Below are 21,034 nucleotides of genomic sequence, written 5' to 3' on the forward strand. Positions count from 1 at the left end.
TGAAGGTACTGGCCAGGCAAGTGTGGCTCAGTTGCAAGGTGTCAGTGTGGTTGGATTCAGTGGGCAGTTTTATGAGATGTGTGCAGGCGTTCATGGCTAGCTGTCGGACGGGGCTTTGCAGCAGCTCTGCCGGCTCAGCCTCTATAAAGTCTTGCATGTACTTCAACAGCTCCCTCTTTCTGTTGACTGGAAGTCTCTGGTTATTTGCTTGTAGGGATTTGGCTATCAGAGTCATGGTGTGTATGAGGCTGAACTGCAGTGAGCGATCACTGCATTCAGCTTTCACCCCTTGCCCACTTGGAATGAATTGAATAACAGCCGGTAGAATGTGGCTCTCTATTCTGGACAGCACCTGTTCCTCAGGTGCATAGAGTGCCATGTTCCCATAGCACAGGACTACTGTGCTCCTGGCTTCATCTATGTCCACATCAGGCTTGTCGCCGTGAACATTGAAGAAACACTTGGTATTCTTAATTCTGTCAGAATTAGAAAATTCTTGCAGACAAATAAGGACATCGTCAAAGTGGGTGATGGAGGCAAACCCAAAGGCGATTGCTACACCTTCCCTCTCTACACTTACACTGTGCTGCACACTCAGCAGCATTTGGTGAAGTTCTTCCTCTACGTGTTTGCTGTGGACCTGGCTGAGCACAATCCCCAGAGCTTTATACAGAAATCCCTTCTGTGGTGAATGACAGACAGCTTCAATCTGTTTACACATTTCTTCACTCAGCTGACCTATCCATTCCTCATCATTAATGCTGCTCAGGGTTTTGGACAGGAACAGTAACAACTTATCTTCCCATTCCTGTTCAGGTAGAGTTTCCTTGGAATTCTCCAGTAATTGCTCAACTAATGCTGGAAGATCCCTGTTCCACTCCCCCACTGTTGATGGGTGAATACTGAAGCTCAGGACTTGCAATAACCTCAGTGCTGCAGCTCCTCGGCTTCCCCCTTCATACGGGCAGTAAGACAGGAGGAGAAGTCGAGCCAACAGTTCCTGGGCTTTAGGCAGAGTGCTGGCCATGTTGTATGTTAAGATAAACCATTCCCTGCTAGTCTGCAGTTTCTTTTTCCCGAGATGAGCTAAGCAATTACAAATGGTTGTTAAGGCCTTGGTGTACTGGGTCATGGTGACATACTCCAGGAGGAAGGGCCAGAGAACATCCTCCATCTTCACTGTATTTGTGATCATAAACATCACAGTTTCACACACTGTGACCAAGTCCTCATCTGTAACCTGGTCTGGCTGAGGATTGGGTGGTACTGATGTGCCTGAATCGAGAGATGCAGCACATTGTCGGATGAGAAACTCCACCATTGCCTTTCCATCCTCAGGCTCGAGGTAACCTTGTTGGGCCATGGCACATATGACCTGAGCAACCAGCTTCTTTTCCTGGTTGCTGCATTTATCCAGAAGCACTGGTTTTAAGGCGGCCACAATGGCAGCCTTCTTCCTCTCTAGGTGTGAAGGGACAGAACTTATGAGGTGCCTCAGTACATTAAGTGTTCCTGATCTGGTTTGCAGGTCAGCATTGTCTAACTTGGGTAGGAGGAAGTCGACCAATGTGTCTGCATAAGCTGGGGCTAGGACTGTAAAACAGCGCAGAATCTCAGTGTGGTTCTTCATACCAAGGGGGTTCTTGGACCCTACAGAAAGGCAGATTTGCTGGTGGAGATTTTTAAGTAGGTTGTCCATCTGTGTTTTCAGTTCTAAATTGTTTATCTCGATAGCAGTGTCCAGCACCTGGCACAGGCACCGTGTGGCAGAACAATGTCCAGGATATTTCTTGTAGAGAGACACGATGGCTGGAATTATCTTGGGGAGTTCTTTTTCTATTCTCTCCTTGGGCAACAGTGAAATGACATAGCCCAGAGCTTCCACAATGGTTAGCATCAGTTTAGGGGGCTCCTTCTCCAACCACACCTTAAACAACAGACTATAAATGGTGTTGATCTCAGCAGAGAAAGTCTCTACAGTTACTGGAGGGTCTGAGGTTTTCTCTACATTTGCCAAATACATCAGGATACTCTTGCTGAAACTTCCCAATGCTGTAGCGAATGCAGCTTTCATCTCCTCCTGCTTAGTCCCAAAAAGAGTTGGGAACATGTCCCCTAAGATCTGCTTAAGAAATGGCACTGTGCCATAGGGATTTTCTGTTGACAGTTTGGTCAGGGTTTTCACAACGTACACATGAGGGTGGTGCCCTGGCTTGAAATTCTTCATCAACAAATGGACAACTTCATCAGTAAACCTGAAGCTCATCATAACCAGGAGATTGCTTGCGGCTTCCTGACTCCCAGCATGTGCTTCTGCTGGCTTTGTCATCCACAGAGCAGCCAAAGAGAGAATTTTCTGTGCTAGTGTTTGACTAATTTGGTCAAGGGTGTCCTTGATAATCTTCCCCATGCTTTCCAATAATAAAGCCACCTGTGAAGCTATCAGTTGGGTGTGCTGGGCCAGATGGTCATGGTAGATCATTAGGACCCTTTCTGGGTGGTGCTGACCCAAAATGTGGAGACTATCCAAGATTTTGTCCAGAGAACTTCCCTCTTCCTCAGTCGTCATTTTCACAAGTGCAGTTGTGAATAATTCCATGTTGTGAGGCATTTTATGAACCTTTCCATGGGCTGATCTGCAAAGCTAAGATTGTTTAAAACTGCCTCACTAAAGATGCAAGGTTCTGAGGCTGTGAGCTGTGTTATTTACTTGTAAATCCAACGCTGTTTTTGGTTAACCGCTGCTCTTTAATCTGAAAAAACCTCTTAACCAAACACTTTGTGCATAATTGCCAATTAAAGATTGTAAGTGTTCACCCGCACAGTCTAACATAATATCCCTCTGTTGGTCCTCTCCAATAGTGCTTCCTTGTCAATGTTTAATGTTGCTGCTTCGCACTGCTTTTCCAATCCTACCTTCCAGTGATCTAGATTATGTTGGATTTGATGAACACACTTAATGTTAAGCTCCATCCTCACGGCTGGTATCTGCTTTGCTATGTATTGGTCACCAGTCTCTGTTGCCATGGTTTTCATTGTGAAACCGGATGACAACAGCCCCGGACTATGATGTGGATCCACACTGTGCACCCATTTTGTGGCGATTTCAGCTGGGTGGGGCTAAGGTGCAGACCTGATTGGGGTGATACAGCACGGAAACAAGACCCTTCGGCCCACTGACTCTGGCAACTATCAGCTACCCATTCACGGACCTTTCTGACAGGGCAGTAGTCTTCACTTGTCTTCCCAGTATTGACCTGACTGCCCAAAATCTGAGTACTTTGCCAAAGGACTGGTATATGAATACAGGAAGGGTGTTGGTAGTAAAATGCTCCATTTACTGATCTGACCCTTCCCGAGCCTTTTGTAGTTAGAATATAAGAACATCATACCAGCCCTTGGTAACAGGATAGTGCAAATGGTTAAATTAATGGGATATTGGGCTTTTTAAATAGAGCCATTGGGTACAAAAGCAGGGAAATTCTGCTGATCCTTTCTAAAGTTTTTACTGTGTTTGGTTCCCACACATCTGGGAGCATATGAATGGCCTTGAAAGGATACAGAGAAGATTTACCAGTAGTTCTAGTTACAAGGAATTTTAGCTGCAGCATTTCTCCTCGGTTGAGCGGAGATTTGGTAGAAGTGGACAAGGTTGAGGGGTTTAGACAAGGAGGATGGACAAAGGCTGTTCCTGTCAGCCAAAGGCTGAGACTACAAACACAGATTTAATGATATGAACAAGACTTACATGTGAGGAGGGACGATTTTATGCTGAGTGTGGGGTTGATATGGAGCTTGTACTCCATTGTTCTGCAGAGAGCTGGCAGGCCAAATACCCACCCTTTGTTGTTTGACTCCAGTAATTTGTGGGGAATTACCAGTGATTCTGTGCTGAACAGCCAGTATGTACCCCCAGGAGAGTTGGACCCCCCCAGGATTAGAGAATTCTAAAGGAAGGAGTTGCCAGCTTTGCCACCTTAGAATCTTGCATGTCTTGATTAGATCACCTCTCATTTCTACTTGGTCGTATGGGATGGCATTCACATTGCAGGCATCAATCTAATGAACCTTTATCAGACTACCTCCGAGGCAAGTATATCCTTCTGAATCTAGGTAGGATTGTCAATGGAAAGAAGCTTCAAAAGGATGTAGACAACCAAATGAGTGGGTAACTGCCTGATAGCTGAATATAACGTGGAGAAATGTAACTTACCCACTGCTCAAAACAGAAAAGAAGAGTACTTTTAAATGGGATGAGGTTGAAAGGTGTTGGTGTTCAGAGGGACCTAAGTATACTTGTACACGTTACTGGAGCCCAATAAGTGGTTAGGAGGACAAGGGGTATGTTAGCCTTCATAACAAGAGGGCTTGAGTGTAATAGTAGAGGCGAGACTATACCTGGAGTACTGTACACAGTCTCAAATAAAAAAGATATATTTGCCATAGAGGGAGTGCAGCAAAGGTTCACTAGATAGATCCAGGGATGGCAGATCTGCCTTGTGAAGCAAGTGGAATAGGCCTGTATCCTCGAGTTAGAAGAATGACGGGAGATCTCACTGAAACTTGCAAATTCTTACATTGACAGGTTGGATCCAGTGGGGTTTCTCCTGGATGAGGAGTCAAACACTAGGGATCATGGTTTCAGAGTAAGGGGTGGGCAGTTTGGACTGAGCTGGGGAGGGTGGTGACTCTGGAACTCTACCTTGATGTGTTAAAATTCAGTCATTAAGTTCAGTCAAGATAGAGATCTTTAGATTTCTGAATGTTAGAGGAATTGAGGGAAATGGGAACAGTGCTTCTACCCCGGTAAGGGTTTCAAAATCAAGAGATGTGTGTTTAAGGTGAGAGGATGGGGTTTTAAAGGGGATATGAGGGGTAAGTTTTTTTTACACAGTGGTTGATATCTGGAATTCGCTGCCAGAGGAGGCAGTGGAATCAGAGACAGTCGCTGTGTTTAAGAGGCATTTACATAGACACTAGAGAAACAGATGCTGGAATCTGGATGAAAAACACTATGATGCTGGAGGAACTCAGCAGGCCAGGCAGCATCTGTGGAGAAAAGCAGGCCTGGCCTGCTGAGTTCCTCCAGCATCATAGTGTTTTTCATTTACTTGAATAGGCAAGGCACAGAAGGATACAGTCATACTGCGGGCAAATGCGATTGGTGCTGATGGGTAATATAGTCAGGACGGACATGGTGGGCCGAAGGGCCTGGTTCTATACAGATCTTCAACTGATTGACCTGGGCAAGTAACTGAGGTTGAAGGTCAGCCACCACCGTGCTGAATGGCAGACCATGTCTGAATGACCTATTCCTGCTCCTATTCCTCATGTTCCTTCGATAAGAAGACGGAAGCTATGCAAAATGAAAATCAGAAAATGCTGGCAATCTGAAATAAAACTTTACAAAGTAATGTAATTGTGGAGACACTGAAGCCCTGTCCATCGCAACAAAACTTTCTGCCTCCTTCACTAAAATTCCCCTTGTGATAAAATGCTTTCACAGCTATCGTGGCATGTTTACCCTCTGCCTCCCATGAACCAGCACACCCACATCTTGCTGTGTTTGCTCGTTGTGTAAACACAATAATGTATTCCTGCCCTAGTTATAGTGTGTGTCTCATTTCTGACATCCTTCTCCGTCTGTCTCTATCTTGTCAGTCATTTCAAATGCTTATACCCCTATAATGTTCTGTCGACTGTTTTTCCCACCTGACTTTACATCATAACCCACTTATTAAAGAACAGAAGGAGGCCATTTGGCCCATCAGGTCCATGCCAGCTCCCATGAGCTCCATTCCCTCTCCTTATTTCCCTGTAGCTCTGCAATTTACTCTTCAACTCCCCTTTGATTCTTTTTGCCACTTAACTACACTAAAGGGTAAATTACAGGTCCCAGTTAACTTACATCTGTGGAACAGGGGAGCAAACCCACAAGAAGGAGATGGTCCCAGGAGTTGTGAGGTAACAGCACTAACTGCTGCCCCAACATGTCATCAGCAAACTTGATGTGTTCCATGTTGTCTTCTCATCTAAGTCTTTAATATAACCTGTGAATAGCTGAGGCTTCAGTACTGATCCCTTGGAACCTCAACATTCAATCTGCCAGCCCATCTGTTCCTTGTGCTTTCTGTCCTTAACCTATCCTCCATTCCATGCTGAACCTTCTAATCCAATATTTGCTGATGGGATTCGGGCAGGATGGGCAGGAACAGAATTTACTGTCTGCTCCAGTTGCCCCTAAACTGAGGAGTGTGCTGGGCCATTTCACAGGGCAGTCAGAGACAGCGACACTGGTATTCTGGTCACATTTAGGCCAGATTGTGTAGGGACAATTTCTAGTTCAGTTCCTGGTCATGAGTACCAATATAAAGGTTTTATTCCAAACTTATTTAATCACTAACATTTAAGTTGCCCGTCTGCCGTGTTTGGATTTGAACTTTCATCTCTGGATCAATACACCAGGCCTCTGGTGGCTCTTCCAGTAACGTAGCCACCGTGGTCTGCACCCCAATAGTGAGCCCTTATTTGCTATAATAATGTTTTGTGTGGTACCTTATCAAATTCTTTTGAAATATACATAATCCATCAACTGGTTACCCCCTCACAAATATAAAAATGTTTTTGTTTCAGATTCCCATCTTCTACAGTTTTTTTTACTCCAATAACGGGTTTTCCCTTACCCCTCTCTGCTAGGTCCATCCTCCAGAAAAATTATTGAGTTTGTTGAGCACGGGTTTTCCTTCATTAAACCACGTTGACTCTGCCAAACCATGTGACTTTCCGTGCTCTGTTACATGTTTTTAATGGTGGATTCCAGCATTTTAGCCAACACCATGGGGCTAACAAGTATAAGGTTTTCTATATAGGTAGCAGTGTTACATTTACTGCAGCTGTTCCAGAATTGAGGGGAAGATTGAGGGAGCATTTGTCCAGGTCTGTTATAGAATCTGCCTGTCTGTGACAGGCTTGGCCTATATTCACCTGTTGACCATTTCTCTCCTCCTCAGGCCTCGGTTCCAGTGCAGTGGACCAAATACTCGATGCAGAAAACAAACGCATGGCAGAGAACTTGTCCAGCAAAGTGACCCGGCTCAAATCGGTTTGTTACATTTTAATTTTCAAGCCTTGTTGCAGAGTAATTAGTGACCTTAAAATGCTGGACTTCTTTTGTACATTAGTTTCCCCTCATTTAGCATCTATTAGATGGTTTTGGCATACAATTGTGATGCTAATTAATTTAGCAGAGCAGTCTCCCTTGTGATTGGCTGCATCCTCTCCACAATAACCCACCAGTTTACAAAATGATAAGGTATACTTAACCTCAAAACCTTTGTTACTTTTAACATGTATGTGGGGTATGGTGTCCTGCAGACTTGCTCACATCTCCAGATCTGTGACAGTTATCTTAGTTAAAATTTGATTGTATTTGTTCAGCAAATGTTTTGACTTAGAGTATAAGATGCATAAACTTGAGGTGCGTTGGGCAATTTGACCTGGCTGTAGGTAGACTGCAGCTATTCCAGAGGATGCACAGTTTAGATATCTGTCCATATTTTTGCTGGAGTGTGTGTTACAGTGATGGTGATGAGATCCTGGGCAATTATTTAAAGATGCGATTACAAGATATCAGGATTGGTTCTAGGAGAGAGTGAGCCTCAGTGGTCAGTCGAATTCTGACGACTATTAACTTCAGAGAGTTTAATGTGCTGCAGGAATAGCAACAAAACCAAGTATTTACACAACTTCAACACAGAAAGTGTTCAAAGCACCTCTCTGAAGTGAACACATTAATTAGAAAGAGAAGACCAGAAAATCTGTAGATTCATGGAGACATATAACATGGAAACAGGCCATCTGGCCCACCACACCCATATCCACACGTGGCCACCCATCCACATGAATCCCATTTCCCAACACTTGGTCCATACCCTTCTATCCCTGGGTGATTCAAGTGCTCATCTAGGCACTACTTACATGCTATCAGTGACTCTGCTTCCACCACTCTCTCAGGCAGTGTGTTCCAGGTACTCACCACTCTCTGGGTGATAAAGGTACCCCTTAGATCCCTTCTGAATCTGTCCTCTTGTTTGTACCCCGATACAAGGAAAAGTTTCCTGCAGTCTACCGTCTATACCCCTTAGGGAGAGCAGACCCAGCCTCTCCGGTCTCTCCTCATAACTGAACTGCTCCATCCCAGGCACCATCCTGGGGAATCTCCTCTGCACCTTCTCCTGCCCCATCACGTCCTTTCTATAGTGTGGTGATCAGAACTGCACACAGTGCTCCAGTTGAGGTCTGACCAATGGTTTATAAAGCTGGGGCATAACCTCCCTGCTTTCATATTTGTTGCCCCGGCTAATGAAGACCAAAGTCCCAAATGCCTTGCTAACCACATTATCTACTTGCATTGCCACCTTCAAGGATCTCTAGACCTGTACTCCAAAGTCCCTCTGTTCATCGATGCTCCCTAAGACCTTAATCTCATTAGTTCAATGAATATGCACCACTTCACATTTATCTGGCATATATCAGTCCATTTCACCTACATGTCAATGTCTGTCACTCTCAGACTACCCTCACACTATCCACATTCGCCACCTTCGTGTCATCTGCGAACTTGCTGATCATGCCTTCTGCATCCACATCCAAATCATTCACATGTATTACAGACAGCAAAGGTTCTAGCATTGATCACTAAGGAACACCACCAGTAACAGGCATCCAATCACAACATTTTCTAAAATCACCCTCCTTGACGAGCCAATTTTGGATCCAGTTTGCCAAATTACCCTGGTTCCCATGGTCCTAGCCTTTTGGACCAGACTCCCATGTGGGACCTTGTCAAAGGCCTTACTGAAGTTCATGTAAATCACATCTTCCTACCCTGCCTCATCAATATGCTTCGTTATCTCTTAAAAAAATTCAATCAGATTGGTCAGACAGGATCTGCCATTGACAGAGCTGTGTGGGCTGTCTCTGATTAGACCCTGTCGTTCCAAGTGATCATTAATCCTGTCCCCCAGCATTTTCTGCCGTAACTTCCCTACCTCCTCTTTATTTACTGAGGCTTGCACTAGACATTCATCTTCCCCTTCACCAACTTCTCCGATTCTGTTCATTTACCTTCTGGCTCCACACCTGGCCAATGTGGTGGTTCATGAAGATGGTGATCAAGGAGGAAACATGAGGACAAGGCTTAGTGGAGAGATGCAGGATTGTAGAAGTTACAGAAGGAGGTCTAGAAGGTGGAGTATCAGACAATACTCAATTGTTGAGCCTGGTTGTGACAATGACATGGATGGAGATTTGATGGACAGCTGCCTGGGTTGGGGTCACTGTTGGGTGATTTTGTGATGGAGAGGATAAGGAGTTTGGCTCAAGAATAGCCAAGGTTGCAAACAGTTGGGCTGGATGCTGTGAGTGGGGAAGGAAGAGAACGAGTTACAGTTAGCATCATTTGCTGCTGATGGTGGGGGTTAAAATGTGTTTGATCTTCCCTGGATTTAGTTAAAAGGCATTTAGGAAGTAATTTGACCTAGCTGCTTGCAGAGCTCCCCAGACAGTCCCAATCCTCAACTCCTTTACCATAACCCCGCAAATTATTTTCCTTTGTGTCTGTCCAGTTCCCTTTAGAAAGCACTGATTAACTCCAGTCCCACCAGCCTTACAGGGAGTTCCAAATGACAAGCTCTGCATAGATACTAAAACAAAAGTCCTCACTCCACCCTCCTCTCTGTGTTTTGTCCATCATTTTAAAGCAATGTACTCCAGTCCTTGAACCATTTACATCCCTCTGTCTACAGAAGCAGAAGCTGCTGGAAACACTCAGCAGGTCGGGCAGCGTGTGCGGAAGTGGAACGGTTCACAGTTCAGGTCTGGGGCCCCTTGTCAGAACTGGAAAAGAGAGAAATGCAGGGTAGTTTTAAGCAGGAGAAGTGGTAGGGGAGGAATGTGTAGAACAAAGGGAATGAGACCAGATGGCTCAGGTAATTGTTTGTGTAATATGTTGTAAATGGTGAGGCTCTGGCGCATGTCCAGCAGGTCAGACTATGTGAATTGAATAAGAGCTGAGCCAACATGATATTCTGCCCCTCCCAGTGTTGTGGAACTCCTGCTTTGTTGCTGCCCCTATCTCCTGCAGCATTTCCTCAGTTGTAACAGTCTAGATCTACAATAGGCTTAGGTCAGTAACCCTCTGCAAAGTGTGTGATGATCATTTTCAGTAATGGCAGATTTCTCGTTATCCACAGTGACCTCTTCCACCACTGGGGCTTCTCTCTCTACCTTCTGATATTAATTAGTTCTCTGTTCAAGCAGATTGCCCTGGACATTGACCAGGAGGCGGTTGACCAGAATAGATACTTGGATGGCATGGTGAGTAGATGGACTTTGTGGATTATTTTCACAACACAAAACTCGTCATGGATTTATTTAGAAATAATTTGATAAAGCATAAATTTAATAGTACCCATTGGTGGAAAACTTTTCGAATCATTAGTCAGGGACAGAATTAGTGTCCATTTAGCTGGGTGTCGATTGATTGGAGAAAGCCAGAGTGGATTTGTGAGGCAAACCATGTCTAACTAACGATGAGGTAACATGGAGCGTTGAGGGAAGATATCCACAATATATTGCACCCCACCTCCATCAACCCTGGTTTTGTGTAATAAGGTCCTGTGTGACAGTTGGCCAAATCTTTTGAAAATGCAGATATGCCATATTGATGTTTCTTCCTTTTCTACCTGCTTTTTACTGTATGCAAAGCTAATGAATTTGTCAAGTGTGATTTTCCTGTTTTAAGTTTGAATTGACCCTGCCCAATTGTTACAAAGTGATCTCTCACCATCTCTGATCATCATCCTACCATTTTCTCCACTGTTAAAAGATAAATGACCTTTGTTTCCTCTCTCTCTCTCTCTCTCCCTCCCCCTCTCTCTCTCTCAACATAGAACATTACAGCACAGTACAGGCTCTTCGGCCCATGATGTTGTGCCGACCTTTTAACCTACTCTAACGTCAATCTAACCCTTCCCTCCCACATGCCCGTCCATTTTTCTGTCATCCATGTGCCTATCTAAGAGACTCTTAGATGTCCCTAATGTATCTGCCTCTACCAGCACCCCAGGCAGTACATTCCACACACTCACCACTCAATGTGTAAAAAAAACTTACCTCTGTTATCCCCCCGTACTTTCCTCCAGTCACCTTAAAATTATGCCTTCTCGTGTTGGCCATTTCTGCCCTGGAAAAAAGTCTCTGGCTGTCCACTCGCTCTATGCATCTTATCATCTTGTACACTTCTGTCAGGTTACCTCTCATCTTCCTTTGCTCCAAAGAGAAAAGCCCTAGCTCACTCAACCTATCCTCATAAGACATGCTCTCCAATCCAGGCAGCATCCTGGTAAATCTCCTCTGCACCCTCTCCAAAGCTTCCACATCCTTCCTATAATGAAGTGACCAGAACTGAACACAATTCTCCAAATGTGGTCTAGCAGAGTTTTATAGAGCTGTAACATTACCTCGCAGCTCTTGAACTCAATCCCCTGACTAATAAAGGCCAACACACCATACGCCTTCTTAACAACCCTGTCAACCTGCGCAGCAACCTTGAGGGATCTATGTGCGTGCACCCCAAGATCCCACTGTTCCTCCACACTGCTAAGAGTCCTGCCATTAACCTTGTATTCTGCCTTCAAATTCGATCTTCCAAAGTGTATCACTTCACACTTTGCTGGGTTGAACTCCATCTGCTACTTCTCAGCCAGCTCTGCATCATATGTGGTAACCTACAGCAACCTTATACACTATCCACAACACCACCAACCTTCATATCATCTGCAAACTTACTAACCCGCCCTTCCACATCCTCATCCAAGTCACTTATAAAAATCACAGAGCCTGCGGAACACCACTGGTCGTCGACCTCCAGGCAGAATACACTCCATCTACCACCGTCCTCTGCCTTCTATTGGTGAACCAATTCTGAATCCACATAGCCAAGTTTCCCTGGATCCCATGGCTCCGGACCTTCTGAACGAGCCTATCATGGGGAACCTTACCAAATGCCTTACTAAAGTCCACGTACACCACATTCACTGCTCTACCTTCATCAATGTGTTTGTCACATCCTCAAAGAATTCAATCAGGCTTGTAGGGCACGACCTGTCCCTCACAAAGTCATGCTGACTGTCCCTAATCAGACTATGCTTCTCCAAATGCTCATAAATCCTGACCTTAAGAATCTTTTCTAATAATTTGCCCACCACTGAAGTAAGACTCACTGGTCTATAATTGCCAGGGTTATCCCTACTCCCTTTCTTGAATAAAGGAATAACTTTTGCCACCATCCAATCATCTGGCACTACTGCTATGGCCAGTGAGGATGCAAAGATCATCACCAAGGTCTCAGAAATCTCTTCCCTCGCTTCGGAGGTATCAGAGGGAGGTTTTTCACCGAGAGAGTAGTTGGTGCATGGAATGCGCTGCCTGGGGTGGTGGTGGAGGCCGATGCGTTGGTCAAGTTCAAGAGATTGTTAGATAAGCATATGGAGGAATTTAAAATAAAGGGATATGTGGGAGGAAGGGGTTAGATAGTCTTAGGTGAGGTTTAAAGGTCAGCACAACATTGTGGGCCGAAGGGCCTGTATTGTGCTGTATTGTTCTATGATTCTATGGTTCCCGTGGTATTCTGGGATATATCCTGTCTGACTTATCTACCCTAATGTTTTTGAAAAGTTCTGGCACATCCTTCTTAACATCGACATGTTCTAGCTTATGAGCCTGTTTACGCTGTCCTCAGAAACGTCAAGGTCTCTCTCACAGGTGAATTCTGAAGCAAGGTATTCATTAAGGACTTCCCTTACCTCCTCCGACTCCAGGCACATTTTTCCTCCTCCATCCCTGATCAGTCCTACCTTCACTCTCGTCATCCTTCTGTTCTTCACATACGAGTAGAACTCTTTGGGGTTTTCCTTAATCTTTCTCACCAAGGCCTTCTCATGCCCCCTTCTAGCTCACCTAAGTCCATTCTTAAGTTCTTTCCTGCCTACCTTGTAACTATCTGGAGCCCTGTCTGATCCTTTCTTCCTAAACCTTTCTTCCTCTTCACTAGATATTCCACATCTCTTGTCAACCATGGTTCTTTCACCCTACCATCCTTTTCCTGCCTCAATGGGACAAAACCTATCCAGAACCCCCTGCAAGTGATGTCTAAACAACCTCCACATTTCCATTGTGCAATTCCCTGAGTACATCTGCTCCCAATTTACACTCCCAAGTTCCTGCCTGATAGCATCATAATTCCCCCTCCCCCAATTAAATACTTTCCCATATTGTCTGCGGGTAAAGGTCAGGGAGTTGTGGTCACTATGACTCTGAAATGCTCACCCACCGAGAGCTCTGAAACCTGATCAGGCTCATTGCCTAGTATTAGGTCAAGTCTGGCCTCTCTTCTAGTCGGCCTGTCCACATACTGTGTCAGGAATCCTTCCTCAACACACCTAATAAATTCCACCCCATCCAAACCTTTTGCACTAGGGAGATGCCAATCAATATGAGGGAAGTTGAAATCACCCATGACAACAACCCTGTTATTTTTGCACCTCTCCAAAATCTCCCCAATCTGCTGCTCAGTGTCTCTGCTGCTATTGGGGGGTCTGCAGAATACTCCCAATAGAGTGATTGCTCCTTTCCTGTTTCTGACTTCCTCTCACACTGACTCAATAGATGATCCCTCCAGGACATCTTCCCTTTCTACAGCTGTGATACTATCCCTGATTAGCAATGCCACTCCCCCACCTCTTTCAACTCCTTCCCTGTCCCTTTTAAAATCTACAAACCCCGGAATATCCAGCAGCCATTCCTGCCCTTGTGACAGCCAAGTCTCTGTAATGGCCACAACATTGTAGTTCCATGTACTTACCCACGCTCTAAGTTCATCACCCTTGTTCCTGATACTTCTCGCATTAAAGCAGACACACTTCAGCCCATCCAACTGACTGCAATTTTGCCCTTTCAACTGCCTATCCTTCCTCACAGTCTTTCTACACTCTGCATCAACCTGTGCACCAACTGCCCCATCCTCGACCTATCACTCGGGTTCCGACCCCCCTGCCAAACTAGTTTGTCTCTCTCTGTGTTTGCTGTCTCCTACCTCACTCTGTACCATCAGCAAACGTGAAAGCTGTGTTCAGAGTGCCACACAGCCTTAACTACAGCAGTTTTGTTCCAATCTAGACTTGATTAATTCTGTTTTTGGTTCAGGATTCTGATTTCTTGAGCACCACTGGCCTATTGACAGGAAGTGTGAAGCGGTTTTCCACGATGGTGAGATCAGGCAGGGACAATAAGAAGCTGTTGTGCTACACGTCTGTCGGCCTGGTTCTCCTCTTCTTCATCCTCTACTTCCTGGTCACCAGGATTCAGACTTGAGATGGTTACAATGCACAACGTGACAAGGAACAGACTGGGGTATTTGTCAAACTTCCTATGGACATTGTTGAGAAGACTGACTGCTCCCTCCTTTACATCGGGGTTTTTACTGGAGATCATTCTCTTGATCAGCCTGGGAATCAGGCAGGTACACTGAGTCTGGTGAGGGATGTGATCTTGTGATCTTTAACACTGCTCTGCTTGTTCTATGCCACACGTGCACTGGTGTATAGCGGAACAAATGAACCAGTCGCAGTCTGCAGTGAGGACTTTTGTTTTTTACAAAGGCAGGCGTATGTTTAACCTCCAAGGTACCCCCCCCAGAACTAAGAAACAGGATAACGGGACTTCTATCCAGACCAAGAACAGCACCTTTATAATCATTAAAATTAGTGATTTCATTCTCTTTTTTTTATATATTTACGTAGAGATCATTCTCCAATGCCAATTTCCTGATTTAACAATTCTCTTCATCTTAAGGAAATCTTTTCCAAAATTTACTATCACTTCCAAGAGCGAAGAGTCACAGTTGGATTTGGTTAGTATGTGCTTTAAGTATATTTTCACTCTGAATAAATATTAATTGTCTAAACAACTGTTCACTTGAATTTTGCAGACAATTCGTTCTCATTTTATCTTCCCTTCATGCTGCTGACTCATTAGAGCTCTCGGGTCTGCTCTGCCATTCAAGAGCTTGGCTGATGCTGCCCCTCATCCAGGTTTCATCTGATATTCCTTTCCTCCAATTCCCTGAATGCCCAAAAATCTCATCCAATATGAAGAGGTGCTGGCTGTCTTGAGGCGAATTAAGGTGGATAAATCCCCAGGGCCTGACGAGGTGTCCCCTCAGAACTTGTGGGAGGCTAGTGCAGAAATTGCAGGGGCCCTGGCAGAGATATTTAAAATGTCCTTAGCCACGGGTGAGGTGCCAGAGGACTGGAGGATAGCTAATGTTGTTCTGTTGTTCAAGCAAGGCTCTAAGAATAAGCCGGGAAATGATAAGTCGGTGAGCCTGACGTCAGTTGTGGGTAAATTATTGGAAGGTATTCTGAGGGACAGGATATATAAGTATTTAAATAGACAGGGCCTGATGAGGGATAGTCAACATGGCTTTGTGCGTGGTAGGTCATGTCTAACCAATCTTACAGAGTTTTTTGAGGAGATTACCAAGAAGGTCAATGAGGGAAAGGTAGTGGACGTTGTTAAAGGCCTTTGACAAAGTCCCACGTGGGAGGCTGGTCCAGAAGGTTAAATCACTCGGCATTCAGGATGAAGTAGTCAATTGGATTCAATATTGGCTTAGCAGGAGAAGCCAGAGAGTGGTAGTAGATGGTTGTTTCTCTGAATGGAGCCCTGTGTTCAGTGGTGTGCCGCAGGGATCGGTGCTGGGCCTGGTGTTGTTTATCATCTATATCAATGATTTAGATGATAATGTGGTAAACTGGATCAGCAAATTTGCAGATGACACCAAGATTGGGGGCGTAGGAAGGCTATCAAAGCTTGCAAAGTGATCACAAGATCACAAGACAAGGGAGCAGAAGCAGGCCATTCGGCCCATCGAGTCTGCTCCAAGGAAAGGGAAATAGAAATGAGAAATGGGGAATGGGGGAAGAAGAAGAAAAAAAACTATTCTAATCCCAATTACCGGCCTTATCCCCATATCCCTTGATATCCTGACTATTTAGATATCTATCTATCTCCTCCTTGAACGCCCCCACTGATCTGGCTTCCACTGCTGTACGTGGCAAGGAGTTCCACAAGTTCACCACCCTCTGGCTAAAGAAATTTTTCCTCGTCTCTGTTTTGAAACTGTACCCTCTAATTCTAAGATTGTGCCCTCTGGTCCTGGACTCACCCACCAAGGGAAACAGCCTAGCCACATCTACTCTGTCCTTTCCTATCAATATTTTAAATGTCGCTATGAGGTCCCCTCTCATTCTTCTGTACTCCAGTGAGTACAGTCCAAGAGCCGACAAACGCTCCTCATACTTAAGCCCTTTCATTCCTGGAATCATCCTCGTAAATCTCCTCTGAACCCTCTCCAACGTCAACACATCCTTCCTAAGATGTGGGGCCCAAAACGGTGCACAATATTCCAAATGAGGCCTCACTAGTGCCCCATAGAGCCTCATCAACACTTCCTTACTTTTATACACTATACCTCTCGAAATGAATGCCAACATAGCATTCGCTTTCTTTACCACCGATCCGACCTGGTGGTTAACCTTTAAGGTATCCTGCACGAGTACCCCCAAGTCCCTTTGTACTTCCGTGCTTTGGATTTTCTCTCCTCCTAGATAATAATCTGCCCGCTTATTTCTGCTTCCAAAGTGTACAACTGCACATTTCCCTACATTGAATCTCATCTGCCATTTCCTTGCCCATTCTCCTAAACTGTCTAGGTCCCTCTGCAACCTTCCTATCTCTTCAATACTCCCTACTCCTCCCCCTATCTTGGTGTCATCTGCAAACTTAGCCACGAAACCATTTATTCCATCATCCAAATCGTTAATGTACAAGGTAAAAAGGAGCGGTCCCGACACCGACCCCTGCGGCACACCACTAGTAACTGGTAACCAACCAGAAAGAGATCCTTTTATTTCCACTCTTTGCTTCCTGTCAACCAGCCAATGCTCCACCCATTCTGTTATCCTACCCGTAATTCCATGACCTCTCATCTTATTAATCAGTCTCTTGTGAGGCACCTTATCAAAGGCCTTTTGAAAGTCTAAATACACAACATCTACCACCTCTCCCTTATCCACCTTGCCTGTGATTTCTTCAAAAAACTCCAATAGGTTGGTCAGGCAGGATCTTCCCTTCACAAAACCACGTTGGCTAGGACCTATCCTGCCCTGCGCCTCTAGGTATTCCGTAACCCCGTCTTTGAGGATAGACTCCAATAACTTTCCCACCACTGACGTCAGACTAATAGGTCTGTAATTTCCTTTATGCTGCCTCCCTCCTTTCTTATACAACGGAACTACATTTGCGACCCTCCAGTCCTCCGGAACCACGCCTGAATCTATCGATTTCTGGAAAATAATCGCCAATACCTTCGCTATCTCTAAAGCCACCTCCTTCAGAACCCGGGGATGCACCTCATCCGGTCCGGGAGACTTATCAGTCTTTAGTCCATTTAGTTTTCCTAGCACCTTCTCCCTAGTAATCTTAACTGAACTCAATTCCATTTCGTGAGACTCCTGACTAACCGGCACATTGCTGATGTCCTCCATGGTGAAGACCGATGCAAAATATTCATTCAATTCCTCTGCCATCTCTCTATCATCCATTATAATAGCTCCTGCACCGTTATCAATTGGTCCTATATCAACCCCTGTCTCTCTTTTACACCTTATGTATTTAAAAAAACTCTTAGTATCCTTTCGAATATTATCCGCCAACTTCCTTTCATAATTCCTCTTTTCTTTCCTAATGACCTTCTTAGTTTCTCTCTGCAGGTTTTTAAAAGCTTCCCATTCCTCTGTTTTGCCACTAATTTTTGCTTCTTTGTACGCCGCCCCTTTTGCTTTTATTTTAGCCTTCACCTCTCGTTATCCACATTTGTGCCTTTTTTCCATTCAAAACCTTCTTTTTTCTTGGAATATATCTATCCTGCAATTTCCTTATTTCCTGTAGAAATTTCTTCCATTTCTCTTCTGCCGTCCCTCCAGCCAGCTTACTCTTCCAATCAATTAGGGCCAACTCCTCTCTCATACCATTGTAATTTCCTTTGTTCCACTGAAATATCGATACACCAGTTACCAGTTTCTCCTTCTCAAACTTGAAACTGAACTCAATCATATTGTGATCACTGGTTCCCAGTGGTTCCTTTACCTTTAGTTCCCTAATCACCTCCGGTTCATTACACAGCACCCAATCCAAAACAGCCGATCCCCTGGTGGGCTCTTCAACAAGTTGCTTTAGAAAAACGTCCCTTAGACATTCCACAAACTCCCTCTCCTGAGTACTACCGCCATTTTGGATTTCCCAGTCCACCTTCATGTTAAAATCCCCCATAATTATCTTCACATTGTCACTCTGGCATGCTTTTTCTATCTCAAACTGCAACTTATCGTCCACTTGCTGACTGCTATTAGGGGGCCTATATATGACTGCTACTATTGTCCTTTTACCCTTGCTATTCCTTAGCTCCACCCACAAGGATTCCACCTCCTCTGACCCAATATCCTTCCTTTCTATCGATTTTATATCACTACTAACCATCACGGCCACACCTCCCCCTCTGCCTACCCGCCTATCCTTCCTATACACTGTGTACCCCTGGACATTCAGTTCCCAATCACATCCGTCATAAAGCCATGACGCGGTGATTGCCACAATGTCGTATTTATTAACCTGTAGTTGTGCCACTAGGTCATCTACCTTATTCCTAATGGTACGTGCATTTAAATACAGTACGTTTAGTCTGGTATCTGCTATTAATTTTGTTGTACTTCTATTGTTCAGCAGATTATCCTGGCTTTCCACCTGTCTATCCTTCTTACCATCTTCACTACATACTACCTTAGACATGTTCCTATATACCTCATCCCCTATCCTAACATTCTGTATCCTAACATCCTGACGTTGTACTTCTATTATTCAGCAAATTATCCTGACTTCTCACTTGCCTGTCCTTCTTGCCATCCTCATTGGACTTGTTTCTATAAACTCCCTCCTTTACCTTAGCATCTTGTAACCTAACATCCTGGTTTCCATACCCCTGCCAGATCAGTTTAAACCCTCCCCTACAACTAAATCAAACATTCCCGCCAAGATATTGGAACCTCTGGAGTTTAGGTGCAACCCATCCTTAGCGAATAGGTCATGCCTCCCCCAAAAAAGGTCCCAATTATCCAAAAATCTGAAGCCCTGCCCCCTGCACCAGTCACTCAGCCACGCATTCATCTGCCAGAGCTTTCTATTCTTCCTATCATTGACACGTGGCACAGGTAGTAATCCTGAGATTACTACCCTTGAGGTCCTACTTCTCAACCTTCTCCCCAATGCCTTGTATTCCTCCTTCAGGACCTCTTCTCTTTTTCTACCTATGTCATTGGTACCTACATGTACCAAGACTTCTGGCTGCTCACCCTCTCCCCTCAGAATATTCTGGACCCAGTCCATGATATCCCGTACCCTGGCACCAGGGAGGCAACACACCATCCGAGACTCATTGTCGTTATCGCAGAATCTGCTATCCGTACCCCTTACTATAGAATCCCCAATAACCACTGCATTTCGCTTCCTCCGCTGGACCACAGTACCGGGCACGGAGTCAAGGTCCCGGTTGCTGAGGTCTTCCTCTATCAGGTCATCCTCTCCAACCGAATCTAAAATGAGATATCGGTTTTTGAGGGGGACCGCCACAGAGGTGCTGTCTACAAACTCTTTATAACTCCTATCTATTTCCTGCTCGCTCTCCCTAACCAACCGAAGGTCATCGAGCTGCAGCTCCAGACTCTCAATCCGTTCCTTGAGGAGCCACATCTCGGTGCACTTTGTGCAGATGTAGTTATCGGGGAGTCTGGTAGTCTCCCAGGGTCCCCACATCTGACACTCCAAACATAAGACCAACCCCAGATGCATCTTGCTGAATACCACTGAGTTCAACAAATAAACTAATAACTCTATTAGTCTCGCCTCTTTCCCGCTCTCGCCGAAGCCCGTTGAGCCAAAGCCTAACCCACTCTGCTCCCTCTCACTCAGCTGCCCGCTCCGACGCTGCCCGCTAGATATGTTGGTCTGCTATTTAAATCGCCCGCGCGCTGCCGAGTGACGTCACACGCCTGCGCAGTCACTCGCCGCTATCCCGAACGCTAGAAAGAAAAAAAAATCGCTCCTCGTTAATTTCCGGCACTCTCCGCTCTCTGGTCGCTGGAAAGAAAAACTGAAGGTAACCCTCCGACTTTTAAATCGCCCACGCGCTGCCGAGTGCGCCGAGTCACTCACCGCTATCCCGAACGCTAGAAAGAAAAAAAAGATCTTGACCAGCTGGGAAAACGGCTGAGAAATGGCAGATGGAATTTAATGCAGACAAGTGTGAGGTGTTGCACTTTGGGAGGACAAACCAGGGTAAGACTTACACCATGAATGGTAGGGCTCTGAGGTGTGCGGTAGAACAAAGGGAATACATAATTCCTTGAAAGTGGTGTCACAGGTAGTTAGAGTCATAAAGAGAACTTTTGGCACACTGGCCTTCATAAATCAGGTCATGAGTACAGGAGTTGGGATGTCACGTTGAAGTTGTACAAGAGGTGGGTGAGGCCAAATTTGGAGCATTGTGTGCCGTTCTGGTCACCTACCTACAGGAAAGAAATCAATAATCTTGAAAAGTGCAGAGAAAATTTACAAGGATGTTGCCAGGACTTGGGGACCTGAGTTACAGGGAAAGGTTGAAATAGTTTAGGACTTTATTGCCTGGAGCACAGAAGAATGAGGGGAGATCTTGTATACAAAATTCTGAGGGGTATAGATAGGGTGAATGCATGCAGGCTTACCCCCCCCCCCACCCCCACCCCAAGGCTGGGTGAGACTAGAACTATAGGTTTAGAGTGAAAGGTGAAATATTTAAGGGGAATCTGAGGGGGAACTTCTT

General features: G+C 45.2%; 1 protein-coding gene across 4 annotated transcripts in view; it reads left to right on the top strand.

Annotated features, from left to right (window-relative positions):
- Positions 1–21,034, top strand: part of bet1l (Bet1 golgi vesicular membrane trafficking protein-like) — a 46,364-nt gene that overhangs the window by 19,348 nt on the left and 5,982 nt on the right. The window contains exons 3-5 of one of the 4 annotated variants that reach the window (XR_007957434.1): positions 7,011–7,102; positions 10,321–10,377; positions 14,266–14,971. Coding sequence is in view for 3 of the 4 variants with exons in the window: in XM_052029273.1 (XP_051885233.1) it covers positions 7,011–7,102; positions 10,321–10,377; positions 14,266–14,433 (317 nt within the window). In the remaining variant the exon portion in view is untranslated. Of the gene's footprint in view, positions 1–7,010; positions 7,103–10,320; positions 10,378–14,265; positions 15,644–21,034 lie in introns of those variants that run through there. The other 3 variants (XM_052029273.1, XM_052029271.1, XM_052029274.1) reach the window with 3 other exon arrangements.

This window comes from Pristis pectinata, chromosome 14, assembly GCF_009764475.1.
Source record: "Pristis pectinata isolate sPriPec2 chromosome 14, sPriPec2.1.pri, whole genome shotgun sequence".
NCBI lineage: Eukaryota > Metazoa > Chordata > Chondrichthyes > Rhinopristiformes > Pristidae > Pristis > Pristis pectinata.